The following is a 17,552-nucleotide window of genomic DNA, read 5'->3' on the forward strand; positions in this document are numbered from 1 at the left end:
CTATGGTTCTACTATATTTTTTTAATTAAATGTTACTTTTAGTGCTTTATTCATTGTTCTTTGTGTTGATTCTTGCAATTGTTTGCTACATTGCGACCATATTATTAATCTATTTACAAAGTGTAGAAGTACGAAAGCATTGCTTATAATTAATTTTGTACTTTTTTCAAAGATTTCTGTTCTATTCATTATTACAATAATTGGACCCAGTTTTTTTATAACTGCTTTGATATGTTTTCTCCACGCTAATTTGTCATCGACTTCCAAACCCAAGTACTTTACATTTTCTGTTTGTTTAATTTGCTCATCTTTAATTTTTGGTTTTGTTTTATGGGGCATTTGTTTTTTGTTTTATTATCATATATAATATCTTATTTGTATTTATTGTTAATGAGTTTTTTTTATTTATTATTTTATTTTTGAAACCAACACAGTCATTTTAATAGATAAAAGATAAAGAATAACAACAAATAACAAGACTAATTATAGGAACAAAAATATAAAACAACAAAACGTATAGTTCGCTAGGGGCGAAAGGAAATAGGATAGGAAAATAGGGAAGGAAGAGAATAAGAATAAATAGTAAGTAAATATGAAAAAAGAAATAAAAATGTATGTAAATGTACACGTACAACAAACATACATATACATTATACATATACACACACATCCATATATATATAAATATACATACATAAATATATATATATACATACATACATACATACATACATACATACATACACATACATACATACATACACATACATACATACACATACATACATACACACTCATAACATTATTATTATTATTATTATTATCTAACCAGTACATACATTTTTTCAGATCCTCATTGATGTTGTTTTGCAGTTGGGTTTCATTATACATCAATAGAGTATCATCTGCACGAAATACCTCCCCGATACATTTGAATGTCTAAGGTAATTAATATACAATGAATACGATACTTCGTTTCGTAAATTAATTCGTATCGCATGAACGGGAACGAGAGCGAAAATAAATTTTGATTGTATTAGAGTGAAATGGTCACATGAGAAAAGAACGAACTTACTAAATGAAATTGCGACAGAATTAGGTCTCTGCTCTCCTGAATAGTTCATGTTTTCGACGAACGATCGTTTATATTGTATATGCAACTAGTCGTTGAACAAGAAAGAAACACGTAAATTTAGAATAATTGTCTTAGCAATACTGCTTTATTCAAAAAGGGATATTTGTTAATTCTTCGAATGAAAGTAGCGATGAAAGTTTTTAAAATAGAATCTCGTAAGGTCTTTAACCTTTACTCCGCTTCGAAGTTGTCTGTTCTCACGCACCGCCAAAACTTACCCCCGTAGCCACTAAACCGTCGCTATTTCTCACCCCTAACTTGACAGATTTCCTGATAACATTACATACACATACCTACCCCATTACTCCAAACAGGAACACATGACTCTCAGAGTCAAATCTTTTTAACCTCTTGAATCCGGGTGTAACAAATTTAAATATGGACTTGCGAACATTGGTTTTCTACTGGCTATACGAGTATGAATGACTTTTCTCCCAGGGAATCATTTATCATTTATCATTTATTTATTCATATATATGTACATTACAAAATAAAATATCTTAATTCATACATATAGAAATAATTAGGTAAATTAGGTATATGTAAAAAAAACACATTAGTATACATAGCCAAAGATTTTAATTCACTTAAAGTAATAAATATTTTGTATGTAGCACTAGTTCGCAGTCAGTTAGAATATAATTCCATTGTGTGGTCTCCTCTGTATAAATTACACATTAAGAACATAGAGAGAATTCAAAAAAAGTATTTGAGATTTGTAAATTTTAAATTAAATATTCCCTTAGATAACATAAATTACACGTATTACGAAGATCGTAGAAAAATAAATGACCTCCTTTTTTTATTTAAAATTTTAAATTCGGAGCTCGATTGTTGTGAACTCCTGAATCTCATTAACTTCAAAATACCTAATCGAGTCACTAGAAGTACGGAGTTGTTTGCAACTACGAGTACATACGTGGGTACTAACTATGCACGACACTCTCCGATTCCGCGTTTACATTCCTTAGCCAACAAATTTACTTGTGAAATAGACATTTTTAATACGACAATTATTAATTTTAAAACGTTCTTAAATGCACTGTTTGAAGCAAATTATTAATGTCGTAATAAAACTTTCTTTTTCATACAATTCTTTCTCTGTTTTTGATGTGTATTATTATTATCTTATCTCTTTCTGATATTAATTTATCAAATATTTTTGTGTACCGTATATTATATTATTTTCACATATATACTTACTGTTAACTAATTTTCATTATTTGTTTTTAACAATAATTTGTTGATACCATTTTTTTATACTTATAAGTATATAAAAATGTATTTATATTTTTGTTTGAATTCTTTAGAAGATATTTACAATTTGCTTTTTAATTCAATTACTTTTATTATATCCATATAAAATAATTTTTTTCTTTTTTACTATGTAAAGTTTCACTTTTTATTTTGCATTTCAGTATGCTTCTTATTGTTTCTAAATGTATACAAAAAAACATTGTTTATCTTTTAATTTTTTACGCACTATGTTTGTACTTAACTGTATATTTTTTGTAAATGCCCCTTGGGCGTATTGTAAAATTAAATAAATAAAATAAATAAATAAATATCCAAAGAATAATATGTTAAAAAAGTAAGAGAATATTGTAACGAAAAACTCCCTCAGAGACGTGAAAAATGTCAATGTCCAAAGTGATATTGTTCAACATAGAGATAGCCCTTCCAACAGGAATGTCGACTGTTGCCTGCTAGTACATACTAATATTAATAATAACAACCAGACTCCCATTAACCCTCCCTCCCTCCCCGGTGGTGTGAAGCTAGTATACATTACGTCTAATAACTATAATATCTTTATAAATATAATAAATATTGGATTTTCAGTATTCCTCCATTACACATTTACGTATCGACTGAAATAATTTGTCATTAAATAATAACTACTTATTAGGCACAAAAAAGCATTTTATCGAAAATCGGGGATAAATTATAAAAATCATCAAAAGTATACTCACAGTATACCAATAACACCTGGCGTTACACGTCCATTACATGTTCAGTCTAGTAGTCCAGTACTAGCTACTTAGTAGCTTTCAGGAAGTTGGCGCAGGTACACGTTTCGCCCGAGTTGTTAGCGATACCCAATGGTTTTTTCATGTTTTCAGCAGTTAGATTTGAAATATTATCCATCTTGGAATTTAATTATGGTTAATTAAAGCCATTCACTATAAATATTCAATTTATCCCTTTTTAAATCTCTTATTTTTTTAATGTGTAGTGACTACACAAGGCCGTAACGCCGGGTGTATGTAGGACAGTAAGGGAAAGGTTAAGAAAGTCACAGAACTCAATTTTATAGAAGGCGATTAAAAAAGTATTATGAAATCGGAAAAACGTTCATGATAATAAAAATAAAAAAAATGAACTTAGTGTTAAGGGATATATCACGCATTTTATGAATGATGTATTTAACTAAATGTTATTAAATATTTGTATATAACTACTTACCGACTTTTCTATGTCTATCGGTTTCGAGGCGTACCCGTCTCTTTGTCAGGACACCAATTAAACCAACATGCAAACCAACATGTAAAACCCACTATACACCTTACACAAAGTTAGTGCTTCAAACAATAAATAAAATACATTTTCACACTTGTGGTTTGTGGTCACGGGTTTCTAGGATGATCGACGTGAAATATTGATTAAAAATGTGGTTCATGATCGTGGACCGGCACCTGTAGTGTAAGGCTGATGATCGATACTCGCTGCATTACTGCAGTGCCTTATTTATTTTATTTATTTATACTTTTAAAATGTTCGTATTATTTTTTTATACAAAATAATGTTCCCTCACTGTGGTGTCCCGTGCCGAGGGAAACATTTTACAATAAGTAAAACATGCCTTAAATTAGTTATTTAACTTAAAAAGCATAACCAATTTATAAAGACCTGTATATACCAAATTTCATAAACAGTACAGTTTTTTTTTTTACCTATTTGGCTTGATCCACTCATCGATCCGTGCGCAACCCACTTCCACTATCCATTTCTTAATAGCCATTTTTTATTGTGAGTACTTATAAATTGTCCTTATGGATAATGGAAGTAGATTGTACACTTTAACCGAGTAGTAGGCCAATCCTCTTTGACCGAGAGTTGTATTAATTTTAATTGTTTTTGCAGCATCAGGGTGGAGTATCTAGTAACTATTGTATTTGTGGAAGGAGTTATGGAAGGTAGATAATAATGTTCGTGCGCGTAGAGTAACAGAGCTTTTACATAAAGTGGTTTTCCAGATGTTACATTAAGATTTACGAATATACGGGGGGAGCTAGTTCTGATTGGGATTCTTAGGATAATTTTTATCAAAGCTTTTTGTACAATTATTATTTGTTTGATCAATGTGTCATTTGCACATCCCCATCCAATTAATCCATATTGCAAAAAAGATTAACTTATTGCGTTATATATTTTTACAAGTTCTTTTAGGCTAATTATATTTCTTATAGTTTTAAAAAAGTAAATTTGTTTTTCCAATTTATTTTTAACATATTCGATTTGATTAGTCCACCTTAAATTCCCATCTACATAAATGCCTAAATATTTCATTGAGTCTACTCTGTCCAACGATTTACAAATACATTTAATATTTGTAATTTGGTTATTGTAATTACAGCGGTGAATGGTTAAGAAAAGATTAGGATCATACGTAGTTTGATTATTAATTTGAAATGTAATGTATTTTGTTTTCGAGTGCATCTATGCACAATCAGGTGCGCACAGGGGTATAATGATGAATAAAAGTTTTAAGATATCTTGTGACAAAGTTTGTCTAGGTATCAAGAGGTTGAACGTCATATTTCTCTTCTGATATCACTCCAAGATTGCAGAGAAAACGAATAAAAGTCGTCAGAAGGGCGCCAGATCAGCGACAGATAACTTTGTCGCCACACGTCACGTCCTCATCAAGTCACCACACAGAGAGTGTGGCAACTTTTCACGGAAGAGCTATCTGTGATGTTGACAAATCGCTGGTGCTTGAGCTGATGAATAGAGGGCTCCTTTTGTATCATAAGACAACTCAAATGATTGAACCATTAAAATTCCGTAAAGGTTTTTTTTTTTACCGCAAAGCGACACGTTCGTATTCAACTCTTTGGAAAAAGTGCTTAGATAACACTAAAAATGGGCCAAATATCCGTTGAATATATGATATTTTATACATATTTTCTTTATTTATTTACTATACTTTTACAATAAAAAAATATTACAATATAATGAGGAAGCTAGATATACAAAAAATAAAAACTAAAAAACAATATTAAAACATGGGTATAAAAAGAAAAAAAAAATAACAAAAAATATGTACATATTTATTTTATTTATTTATTTTATTTTATTTATTTGGATAACCAACAGCTATAATTATCTCATATTTATATAACAAAACAAATAAGCCAATTACAGGTTTTCACAAGTAGCATCACAGTAAGTCAAAAAAAGATTCTCGAACATAAAATATATAGTAATTAAATGTAAATTTAAAAGAAAAGAAAAAAATAATACGAGTTATTTCGAAAGCAAACGCCGCACGTTATTAAGATTATTTTCAAATAAATCTATGTTAAATGATTTATTTATTACATTAAAATTATTAAAAGTTCGCCATAAATATGAATTTTGCCTATAATTAGATGAAACGAGAGGTATGTGAAGAAGAGGGTTATTTCTTAAAACTTTGGAAGGAACATTGATAGAAAGTTTGCAAAGTAGTTCAGGACAGTCAATTGAACCAGAGGCAATTTTAAGTAAATAAATTATATCCGCTATTTCACGGCGTTTTTGCAGAGGCAGTAGGTGAATTTATGTATGTCAGCATACAAAATATAAAATGAATAAACACCAGATCATTAGCATAACTAGCTTTTGCAAATAATTAGTTAATCGTTGCCATAGAACATCATAAAATATTTATAAATAGATGATTTGAATTCACAGACTCGAGTTTAAAATGTCGATATGAGAGATACATTCGTTTGCTAGTCTGTATTTGTGAGTGACAAAGATAATTAGTTTGAGAAGGTTGACAATAATGTAGACTATTTTGTCTCGTTCTACGTATTAGTATGTTAATATTGATTAAATCTAGGAGTTCGTAACAATCGAATTTTGAATTTATGATTTTATGATTTTATATAAAAATATTAGGTCAGTTATTTTCCTGCAATCCTCCAGAGTAGGTAAATTCAAAAAGTTTAACAAGGACATGTAGTTAATTTGTTCTATAGAAATATGAGTTTGAATTTAATGTATCTTGACAATTTTCGTTGGACTCTTTCAACATTATTTATATGATTTTTCGAAAAGGGAACCATATAGTAGAGTTGTACTCTAATTGACTTTTGTTTATTTTGCTTATGAAATACTAAAAATGTACCGAATATTCGGACGAGCTTTAGCTATATGGTTATTCTTGGAAATGAGATGCTCCAAATATTCAATAACGATTTGGCACCAGGATACGTATTCTGATGGGAAGTAAAAATTTATTTTCAATTTTATCTACAAAGTAAAATTAAGTTTTCTGTGTGAAAAATATATGTTTACATTTTTTCTTTCTAAACATGTTGAATTACCGGTTACCGACGAACATACTTTAAATTTTCATACAAATATACACACTTTCATACATAAATACGCTATTATTTTATACTGTCTTAGTATATACCGTTGAAGATAGTCTGTCATAATCGCGGCCCTGTTGGGCACGATATGTTTTAGAGGCGGAAAACCTTAAAAAAGAAATATGAAAGTCTTGGCATTTACTAAGCTAATGATACCTGTCATCGCCTGGTTTAAGTGGTCACTTACACATTGTCTAACATTCACCATTCTGCCTATGTTTAACCATAAAATTTTACGTATGTTGACTTTTGCGTAGCAAAATAGCTGAAACCCACTTTATTTATCCAGGTGGAATTCATCTAACTTAATTATTTCAACTACTAGAGAACGCCTGGAAATACTTTTTTAACAATTTAGTTCATCAACAATATTTTGAGTAAGTCTAAATGCTTGCAGACAAGGCTGGATTTCATTCCCTCAAAATTCATTGCAACACAGATGAAACAAAATTTGAGAAGGAATTTGGAAGTAAAGGCGTTTACCGCCTTGTCTGATAGCATTTGGGCATACATAATGTTTATTTTGTTTGTATTCAGCTGAATTATTACTGCTCGAAACAAACAACAAACAAGCTATCAAGCTGTTTCCCCGTAGGGATAGACAGTGAGGATAAACCACCACTTCACTCTGTCTTTGCATACTGACCTCGCTTTCTCAACATTCATAAATCGTGCGATGTCTTTCTCGTTTTCTGCATCCATTAACATTCGCATCATATATTATTTTAGCCGTTCTTTCGCTGTCCATTCGTGTTCATAAATCTAATGAATAACCCTAAAAACTGAAATAAATTAAACTTACACACCAAGATTTTTAATAGGTGGGAATTTTTTAATATTTCGTTCATTTATTTTACACTAGCGGACCCGACAGACGTTGTCCTGCCCGAACGTTGGCTTGCCTATTATCACCTTGGAAAAATACTTTTTATTGATAAGTAGGTACCTAAGTACTTGTTTATGATTGTATTCCAAAACTAAAAATTATTAATATTCAAATATTGAATGTAAGTAGGTACCTAGGTACTTGTTAATGGTTGAATTACAAAACGTAATTTAATTAATTTTCAAATACACAATTCTTTTTGCAAATGTCAAACTCTGCTCTACTTACCAACAGTGGTGCATTTTGTGTCAGAATCCGTTTTTCAAAAATGTATCAAATGTCAGTTAATTTTTTTTAAGCGTCACTAAAAATCCATGTAAAATAAGTTAATATATGGAAATTAAAAAAATTGTGTGGAAATTAATCAATTTAATATCCATTAAAAATAATTGTTGTTTGTAAACGTTAAAATACAAACTTTTTGAATGGACAAAAAAACAACATCCTCAATTTTTTTTTAAATGTGCATTTTAGTCGAATGCATCCCTAAAAAATCGTTTAAAAACACATATTCGCTTCAAACTTTTTTTCTGATAAACATCTTGAAGGTATTAAATATTTACAAACCGTATTCACGCCAATTAGATTATTTAACAAAAATCCCATGAAAATTGGTCCAGTAATTATTGAGTCTATAAAGCACAAACATACATACATTCATTTGTATATATTGCCTTTAAAATATTAACATTGTATATATATATATATATATATATATATACATTTTCAAACATAGAGAAAAGTTTATTAATTATGTTGCAAGAAAATAAATCATATCAAAATCGTTTTTCAACTATCAAGCCAGAACCAAATATCAGCCTTGTTCTCATTCTGGTTACCATATCTGTGAAGCCTGGGATAGTCGAGTGCATCCGATAGCTGGTTCTAGAACTTGCTGAACTAAAAGGCGATCTAAGGCAAGTATGTCGACCAGGTACACGGAAACACACCAACTCCAGCAAATCTAGACAGTCAATGAATGAGGTGATTGCTTCTAGTTAGGTTGTGTTAAAATTCTTCTATCGGGAAAGTCTTAAAAAATTCCTATATACGTACATCTCTTTTCCCAACATCAAAGCTTCGAAAATTATTTATTACAAATCAAATACAGTATTTTTGCCAAATATACAAATTATTTATTTATTTCCTTTTCTTACTTTTTTTATTACATAATATATAAATATGTACATATTTTTTCATTAATTTTAAAAATTCAGGTAAGCACAAACATAATAATAATTTTGAAACGAAACCATTTTTTTTTTAATTTTTACAAGTAGAAACCAAAAAAGCATACAGAAATACAAAGTCAAAAGTAAAAACTTTTCGTAATACAAAAGAGAAAAATGTGGATTTAATGTAACATTAATAGTTAGGTACAAAAATACGCATTAAAAAAAACAGTTGCTATATATAGTAAATAAGTAAGCAAATCGTAAATAATCTTTGTTTCCTTTTTCCTTTTTAAATACAATCTTTTTTTAAGTGTTATCTACAAATTAATATTATAATAAAAATTAAATAACTGTATATGCATTAGAAAATAATATTTGAAAAAATAATTTCAGAAAGAGTATTATTACATTTTTAGAGTTTTATTTATCTTTTACATGTGTTATATTTAACATAATTTATATTACTGTCTTAATTTTTTTTTTGTGTTTGCATCAGTGTCCCAAAGAAATTGTAAATATTTATGTACATACTGTTTGTTTACTCAATAAAATAAATAAATAAATAAAAACAAAAAATCCCACGTAGGCATGGCTTGTGCGTGGGTGGGTATACTAAATCTAAAATGCATTATGAAATCTATGGTGTAGTCTAGATGCATTTATAAATACTTTAAAAAAAAAAAAAAAAAATAATGTTACATTCTGTTTTTTTTAGTGTGAGCAAGTGGAAAATATGAATTAAAAAAATAAAAAAATAGATGTAGAGCAAAAATTATTAAATTAAACTTGGGTAATTTAATTAAGAATAAATACGAAAGCAAATAAAAATATGATGATTAACAATATTTGAAACTTTTTTTTTTCATTTGTTGCAAAACGGACGTTCCCTTAAATATTCCTGCATTGATCGTTTTTCATTAATTTTTCTCTTGATTCCATTCAGATTCGGATATTCGCCTAGCAACTTTTTGTTTAGTCTGGACTCCATTGTGTCAATGAAGCCAGCAAAGTAGACATCCACCCAAGATGGCTATAATAAAAAGCATATTTATCAGCTTATATGAGCTATATAAATAGTAAACGTTATGCATGGGACAAACGTATTTATATTAACACGAGGTGTAGGATAAAAAAGGTTGTACTTGATTTTGACGAATATTAATTCTGATTTAAAGAATTGCATATCCATACTGTTTCACAAATTAAGCTGTTTCGTGAAGACGTTTAAAAACAACGTGCAGTGTTTGACCCCCCAATTTCTCAATTTGATTGTATCAAAATATTTTTATTAGCTTCCCATTTCCCATATCGCATTGAATATTATGTTATGAATAAAAAATATAAAAGTTTTTTTCGTTGCTCAATTTTTGTTAATTAAGAAACAAAAAAATACAATTTCTAAATCGTTTTTTAATTTTTTAAATTATTATTGAATGTATTTTATACGAACGTTATTTTATAGAATAATAAAATGTTTAGCTTGAAACGTTTATTAAATGCAAATATAGACCTTTAAATTCACAAAATGTAATTTCATTTATTCCTATAACTACGTTTTCATTCGGATTATATGTGTATTATATGTACGTATTTATTAATTCAACATTTATAATAAATTACAATTTTGTAACAAATTATCTACAATAAATTGTCAGCGCAAATTATTGGATGCACGTCTAAATTGGGCGGGTTTCTTTACTTACATTGTTAATGGGAGCTTACGCTAAAATTGAGCCATATAGTAAACTTTGCATTCCTTTAATACGAACGGCAGGGTCGGCCTTTTAAAGAAATTGTGTGCTGAATTAGTGCCTCATTAATGTATGTAAATTTCGATAACATCGTATTGAGTTAGGATAGATGAGTCAAAAACGTAAAAATTAACACCCCAGTAAAATTTAAATAGGCTTTCTTTGAAACGCAGTTGTTTTTAAACTGTGTAGGCTCACGGTTTATATAAAACGGTGAAGTTTTTCCGTTTTTTTTTCATGTGTTAAAGGCTACACTGTTTCAGTTTAATTTGCTACTCCGTTGTGGGTACACTTTCAGTTTTTAGTGTTCTTTTATAACGGTAACGATAACGACTTCGTGCTGTTTAAAATTTTGATTTCAAGATACGGATGGACAGCGCAATGGACTGCGCGGTGTGAGGTGTGAGGTGTAGTAGAGGCGGGCCGGGGAGATTTCGTGCGTACTATGTGTATGTACCTCTTCCTTGCAAAATTATAATACGAGTAGGTAGGTATTATGGATATAGATTTGAAGTTAGGGTGAAGCACGGTACGGACTGTACGGAGTGCGGCCGGGCGTTGAATTTAATTTATTATATTGAAACCTCTAGTATGTGCAATTTTCTCCGAGGTACTGTTTGTTTCATTATATTAGAAATAATTCAAACTTATAACACTCACACTTTTGCCGTAAAACCATCCATCCGTAGTCACTGCCTCAAACTTCTGAAAATAATATCGGATGATGGTATTTTCAAACTCTTCCAGACTCATACCATTCTTCACGTTCTGATGGTGTTCTGCAAAATATAAAGAATAGGATTAAGGTGGAAGGTAGCCATGCACAGTAAATAATCAACTTAAGTAAAAAATATCACGTTTTGAAAAATGTATAAGTATAATTATTAACAGTAATAAAAGACAGGCAGCTTATACTTAATTTGTTATAATCATTCACTGTCCTTGCATCAAGCTCATCCTTAGGGAGTTCATTCCAGAATCAAAAAAATGTTATTGAAATTTAAAACATAAAATATGGGTTATTTGTTTACTAATTTAGTGTTCTCTGAAGTGGTTATTGCTTTAATTAAATATCACACCTAATTTATTGTAAAAAATTTATTTTGCTATATGCTTTTTACTTAAATAAAAGAAGAGGCCACAATATTTTTAATCATACGAAACCCCTCATAATTTATATAAATTTCAGAGTTCAATCTTGATTTTACGTATAATCTCAGAAAATGAAAGGTTAATCTTACTCTTCTGAATGTCTATCAAATGGGCGACAACTGCGTCTAAAAGGGCGTTCTTCAAGTTATCATTTGGAACCAAACTGAATGTTTGTCCAAGATATCTGGCTATAGCTGTAGACTGGGTGAGTATTAATCCATCTCCTGTATCAAGGACGGGTAGCTGGCCAAACGGCTGATCTGAAGATAAAATAGTTTTTTATTAGTATGTTTGACATGTGTGAATTAGCAGCACAATCCCATGCTATTACGTCAACAATTGACAAAAAAAAGACTAACTCTTGTGCTTGGAGAGTGACTTACACTGTTGTAGTTGTTTATTGTTTACTATAAGAGTTTATATCATTTTAAACACAGTACATGAGAAAAAATAAAAACATATGATATATAAAGAAAAAACATAAAACAATAATACATTCATAATAATTGAAATTTAATGTAGTTTTTACACGTGTTCAAAAAATTTCTTTCGATTTACTTTAAATTTATTTATTGATATATTATTTTTAATAGTTTTTAGTTCATTGGGAAGATTATTATAATTTTTTACACCTTTGGAGACAAAGCTATTTTGACCATGACTTGTGTGAAGTTTAGGAATTTTAATATTATGTTGGTATCTGAGTGACTTATTCATCTCAAATTCTTTTATTTTTTCTTGTTTATATATTTGTATAATATAATTTATTTTATAAAGAGTGTCTACTGTATGAACCTTTAATATTTTTAATAGATTTTCCGTATTAAATGTTAAGGGTTTGTTTAGAATTACTTTAAGAGGGCTTAATATATTGGCGTTTAAACCACCACTTAATTTTAGTTTTTTTATTTCAGGTGTCTTAGCACAGTTGGTTAGACGGCCGACTGTGAAACTGGCGTCGCGGGCTCGATTCCCGCCAGTTGCAAGAAAAAAATCCACGAAAGATTTTTTTCTCAATTGGTCTGGGTGTTGTGGTAAATTTTTCATTACCTCCTTCTATATCCCCTCTTTCCCACCTGCTGACCAGCCTCTAAAATAGAGGCTTAGCGAGTTATTCCTTTTAAAAAAAAAATAATTTAAAAAATACTACTGCACTACTGCAATACTTAGATTTCAAGGGTGAACCATGTCTAGAAACGATTACCCGATTACGATTGACTACCCATAATAGTGTTTTACGGTAACTTTTTTTACAGAAAAACTATCAAATAATTACTATTTCTTATAAATCATTGCCACCATATTTATTTTCACTATGCGCGCCTAGCGCTAGCAATGAGCCAAGGAACTTGCCGATTACTCCAGCTTATTTCTTCATACAAAAAAGTGTACTATACAGGATGTTCTTTAAACCCTGTCACATTCGAAACCACGATGATCAGCATGGGCAAGAAGACACATTCTCTTCAATCCGAGCCTCATGTCTGAGGATGGTGATTACGCCTGACTCCAGGCATGGCTCGTCTGTGGACAGTCTCCCTCCATCTGGAACGGTCTTGTGCTCTTCTATAGGCATTCGTCAGTGATGATTCTGATAACTGAGTGACTGTACCGCTCCATCTTGTCGGTTGACGTCCACGCGACCTTGTCCCTTCGACACTTCCCAGGAGAATAGTTTTCTCCAAACTATCAGAATCTCCCGTGAAAATATGCCCAAAGAACTGCAGGATTCTTTTCTCGCACATGGATATCAACCTTTCTCCTATGTCCAGCTCCTGGAGAATAGATGCATTCGTACGTCTGGCCGTCCACCGAATCCACAGCACTCGCCGCCAACACCACATCTCGAAAGCTTCGATTTTTTTCTTTTCAGATTCCCTCAGTGTCCAACACTCCACACCATGCATGAACACTTTTGGTGTAGTCTCTTTTTGGTGTTAATGGTTATACTGCGATTCTTCCAGATCTTCACCAGCCGACTCATAGCACTTTTGGCAATACCAACACGTCGCCGTATTTCACTTCATGTCTTCATTTCTTCAATAAAGCATTCGGATCAGATGGAATACCCGCTGAATTTATTATACATTTAGGAGACCGAGGTTACCAGGCAATACATACAATTTGTAATCTAATATGGAAAACTGGTACATGGCGCCAAAAGACTGGACTGAATCCGTTTTCATCCCACTACACTAAAAGGGTTCAACGGCCAAATGTGATAACTATAGGATGATTGCACTCACCTCGCATGCAAGTAAAATTGTACTGCATATTTTACATTTGAGGTTAAAATACTTCCTTGACTGGCAAATCTCACAGGAGCAAACAGGTTTTGTTAAGGGAAAGGGGACGCGTGAGCAGATTTTAAATGTCAGGCAAATTATTGAGAAAAGCAGAGAATTCAACAAACCTGTTTCTCTGTTTCATTGATTATAAAAAAGCTTTTGACTGTGTAAATTGGAGCAAATTATGGGTTGTCCACAATGAGATGGGGGTACCAGCACACCTTATTTGCCTGATAAAATCACTTTACAATAAAAGCTCAGCAATTGTGAATTTTAACAATGAACTATCAGATAACTTGACAGTTCGAAAAGGTGTTAGACAAGGTTGCATTTTGTCTCCCGTCTTGTTAAATATATATGGTGAATATATCATTCGAAAGGCACTTAACGGCTGGACAAGTAAGTTCACAATTGGAGGAAGGCAGTTATCCAACCTAAGATATGCTGATGACACCACACTCATTGCATCGTCAGAGATTGAAATGAAAGAACTAATTGACCGAATATATGCTGCTAGTTTAGATCTGGGACTCTCAATGAATATGAGCAAAACTAAGCTTATGATCATTGATCGAGCTAATAAAGTAGCGCCATTATCCTTACTGCGCAACTTAGAAAGAGTCAACAATTTCATTTATCTAGGTTCTCTCATTAGCGATGGCGGTGGGTGTGAAGGACAAATGAAGACTTTATTGTAGACATATTAGCATATTTAAAAAAATATTTAGAACAAAGAAAACTTAAAAAAAAAACAAATAGTTGCTTACTTCTGCAGGGGAAAAGTGGGAGGAGCGCGGCGCAGTATAAGACTCCCCCTCCCCCCTCATCGTTTCTCCCCTGCAGAAGTAAGCAACCATTTGCATTTTTTCATATTTAATTTTTTGAAATTTTATTCGTTCTAAAAAATTATTTTAATGTGCCAATATAAGACTCCCCCTTCTTGGTCATGCTGATCATCGTGGTTTCGGATGTGACAGGGTTTAATGAACACCCAGTATTTTGAACATCTTAAACCCAGTGGCGGGATTTTTCTCCCAGAGTAAACTTGCAGATTACAAGGCTCTCGAATTGGAAAACAGTATTTCAAACATTGTTTCATTACATTTACATTTTAATCGTAATGATAATACCTGATACTGACTGAATTTATTATGCTATTTTTAATACAATATGTCACGAAGTTACGTCGTTTGAGTTGATTTCATAGATGACAGTTATTGTATCACACAGAACCACAGAAAAAATAGCAATAGTTCATATAACTAACATTATATTATTATGTACCAACTATTTAGGTACAAATAAATTATATTTTTTTATAGCTTACCTGTAAATAAAATCACCGTTCGCCACTGATAGATTCACATTATCATCATCATCATCATAATTTCCCCATCCGCACCAAGTGCGGTGATGCAATAGGGTCTTTTCACTTTTTTTTTGCAATGGAAGTAATATTTTTTTCGTGCGATGTCGGATAAATTTACTACAAAGGTTTGAAATATGCATATTTTGAATTATCCGAAAAATGATGCCATCTGAGAACCGTTGTTTTGTATGTGTTCATTTTTAAACCCGAAAATAAATGAGAAATCGTTTTGAATACATTGATAGTTACATTATAAGAATCGTAAAAATCCGCTCTAAATACACACATATGATATTTTTGGCGTTATTCCCGACTTGTGAACATACCCTATTGCTGCGTATCATGTTGTTACACGGGTGTGTCAGTCCACGAACATTGAAATGTTGCCTTGTACCACATTTAAAATCAATATTTCACGTCCCCATGCCAGGAAGCGAACCCGGGACCTCAAATATGGAGGCCAACGCACCAACCTCTACACTACGAGGCGAACTCATCTCAAATCGATTTCCTTTTCAGGATTTTCATCTGAGAGCAAGTAATCAAGTCGAAAACACTCGTCCAAGTTCGTGGTTCTTTTTCACACACAGAACAATATTCTTTATCCGCTCGGAAACAGAAAAAAATGATTAACAAATTACAACAGGGATGGAGAATACCTTAAGGCTTATGACCTGTCATTGGCTGGTTTAAGTGGCCACTTTACACACTGTGTAACATTCACCATTTTGCCTATGTTTTAACATCCATATTTTTTCAATTCTTCCATTTGTTGATTTTAGTGAAGTTAAAGAGCTGAAACATTTATTGTTGTGAAGAGATTCATCTGACTGAACTATTTCACATACTAGGCAACGCCTGAAAACAATTTTTCAATTTTTAAACTTCTTGGACCAGTTCGTTTCATTACAATATTTGAGTTTGTCCAAATGTTCGTAGACAAAAGACTGGAATTTCCCCCTCGGGAGTCATTAAGAGGCCACTTAAACCAGCTTATGACAGGTCATAAGCCCTGTAAATGCCTAGGCCTCCACATTCCCTTATTAAAGGTATTCTCCATCCCTGTTGTAATTTGTTAATCTTAATGACTCCCAAGGGGGTGAAATCCAGTCTTTTGTCTACGAACATTTGGACAAACTCAAATTTTGTAAGAAAAAAATGAGTTTAACATTACACGTACAACACGAACATCTTCGTTAAGACTTTATAAACTCAACAATAAAGCTACAATATGTATATGTAAATGTTCAACTAGTATTTTTAAAATACCTAGATTATAAAAACAATAAAACGCTTTTTACTTACAGCCAATCTGCCAAACAAAATGGATTTTTTACCCTTGAAAATAGACGCACTGTATCTGAATTATGCTATTTACATAAATTATTAAATAATAAAGTAGACTCTTTTGACCTACTCTGCAAAATTAATCTTAATGTCCCCTTTCGTGTTACAAGAAATAAGTATTTATTCCATCTGCCAGTCTGTAGCACTAACTTTGCACAACACTCTTTCCTCTATCGTTTTTGCTTTAACCATAATGTTTTTTTTTTCATCTATTGATATATTTTACATGCCCCTTAATTTACTTAAAAATAAATTAAGACTTATTATTTCTGGCTGCGATACGATCCCACTTACTATTGAATGATGCTCACACCTACACACCTAAACACTTACTCCCACACTAAAACACATAATTACTTATCTACACTTACTCTCATACAAATACACGTAAACACATCCTTTTGTTGTAACACAATTTAATAATATGTATGATTTTTATTTAGAAACTTCGCTGGTCTGTCTTTAAACCGTATTTTTTTTAAAAAAGTTATTTTTTCATTGTTGACTGTTTGTTTCTTTAAAATAAATAAATAAATATGTACTTAAACAATAATTCAGAATTTGTTTGTGATAATTTAACCATACCTGCTTGATGCAAGGCCCAATCCTTCGGATCAATTCTGATATCTTCAAAATCCACAACACTCCAAGCAAAAATAAATCTTATTGGCTCTGCCAATCCCTTTATGTTGAAGTATGTCAATTTGTAATTAGGCATACTTAATTATTCAAACACTTTTTATTAAATATTAAAAATGACATGAAACATGCTATTTTATATGTTCTTCGTGTACTACTGACAAA

General features: G+C 31.2%; 1 protein-coding gene across 1 annotated transcript; it reads right to left on the reverse strand.

Annotated features, from left to right (window-relative positions):
• Positions 1–8,968: 8,968 nt before the first annotated feature.
• On the reverse strand, positions 8,969–17,534 carry LOC148277945 (glutathione S-transferase-like). The gene is made up of 4 exons (XM_088232142.1): positions 17,334–17,534; positions 11,834–12,004; positions 11,253–11,371; positions 8,969–9,871 (listed from the first exon to the last, which is right to left on the reverse strand). Exons 1-4 carry the CDS (start codon positions 17,464–17,466, stop codon positions 9,704–9,706), a joined length of 591 nt encoding a protein of 196 aa, XP_088088268.1. The 5' UTR covers positions 17,467–17,534; the 3' UTR covers positions 8,969–9,703.
• Positions 17,535–17,552: the final 18 nt, after the last annotated feature.

The sequence above is a fragment of the Micrasema longulum genome, unplaced genomic scaffold, assembly GCF_059751315.1.
Source record: "Micrasema longulum isolate JH-2025_06_02 unplaced genomic scaffold, ASM5975131v1 h1tg000952l, whole genome shotgun sequence".
In the NCBI taxonomy this organism is placed as follows: Eukaryota; Metazoa; Arthropoda; class Insecta; order Trichoptera; family Brachycentridae; genus Micrasema; species Micrasema longulum.

Excerpts from the sequence above, each read along its gene's own strand:
- LOC148277945 (XM_088232142.1), bottom strand. The coding sequence starts at position 17,466 with ATGCCTAATTACAAATTGACATACTTCAACATAAAGGGATTGGCAGAG. Across the intron at positions 12,005-17,333 it reads TTGGGCCTTGCATCAAGCAG|ATCAGCCGTTTGGCCAGCTA; the intron begins GTATGGTTAAAT and ends TTTTATCTTCAG. Across the intron at positions 11,372-11,833 it reads TTTGATAGACATTCAGAAGA|AACACCATCAGAACGTGAAG; the intron begins GTAAGATTAACC and ends TATATTTTGCAG.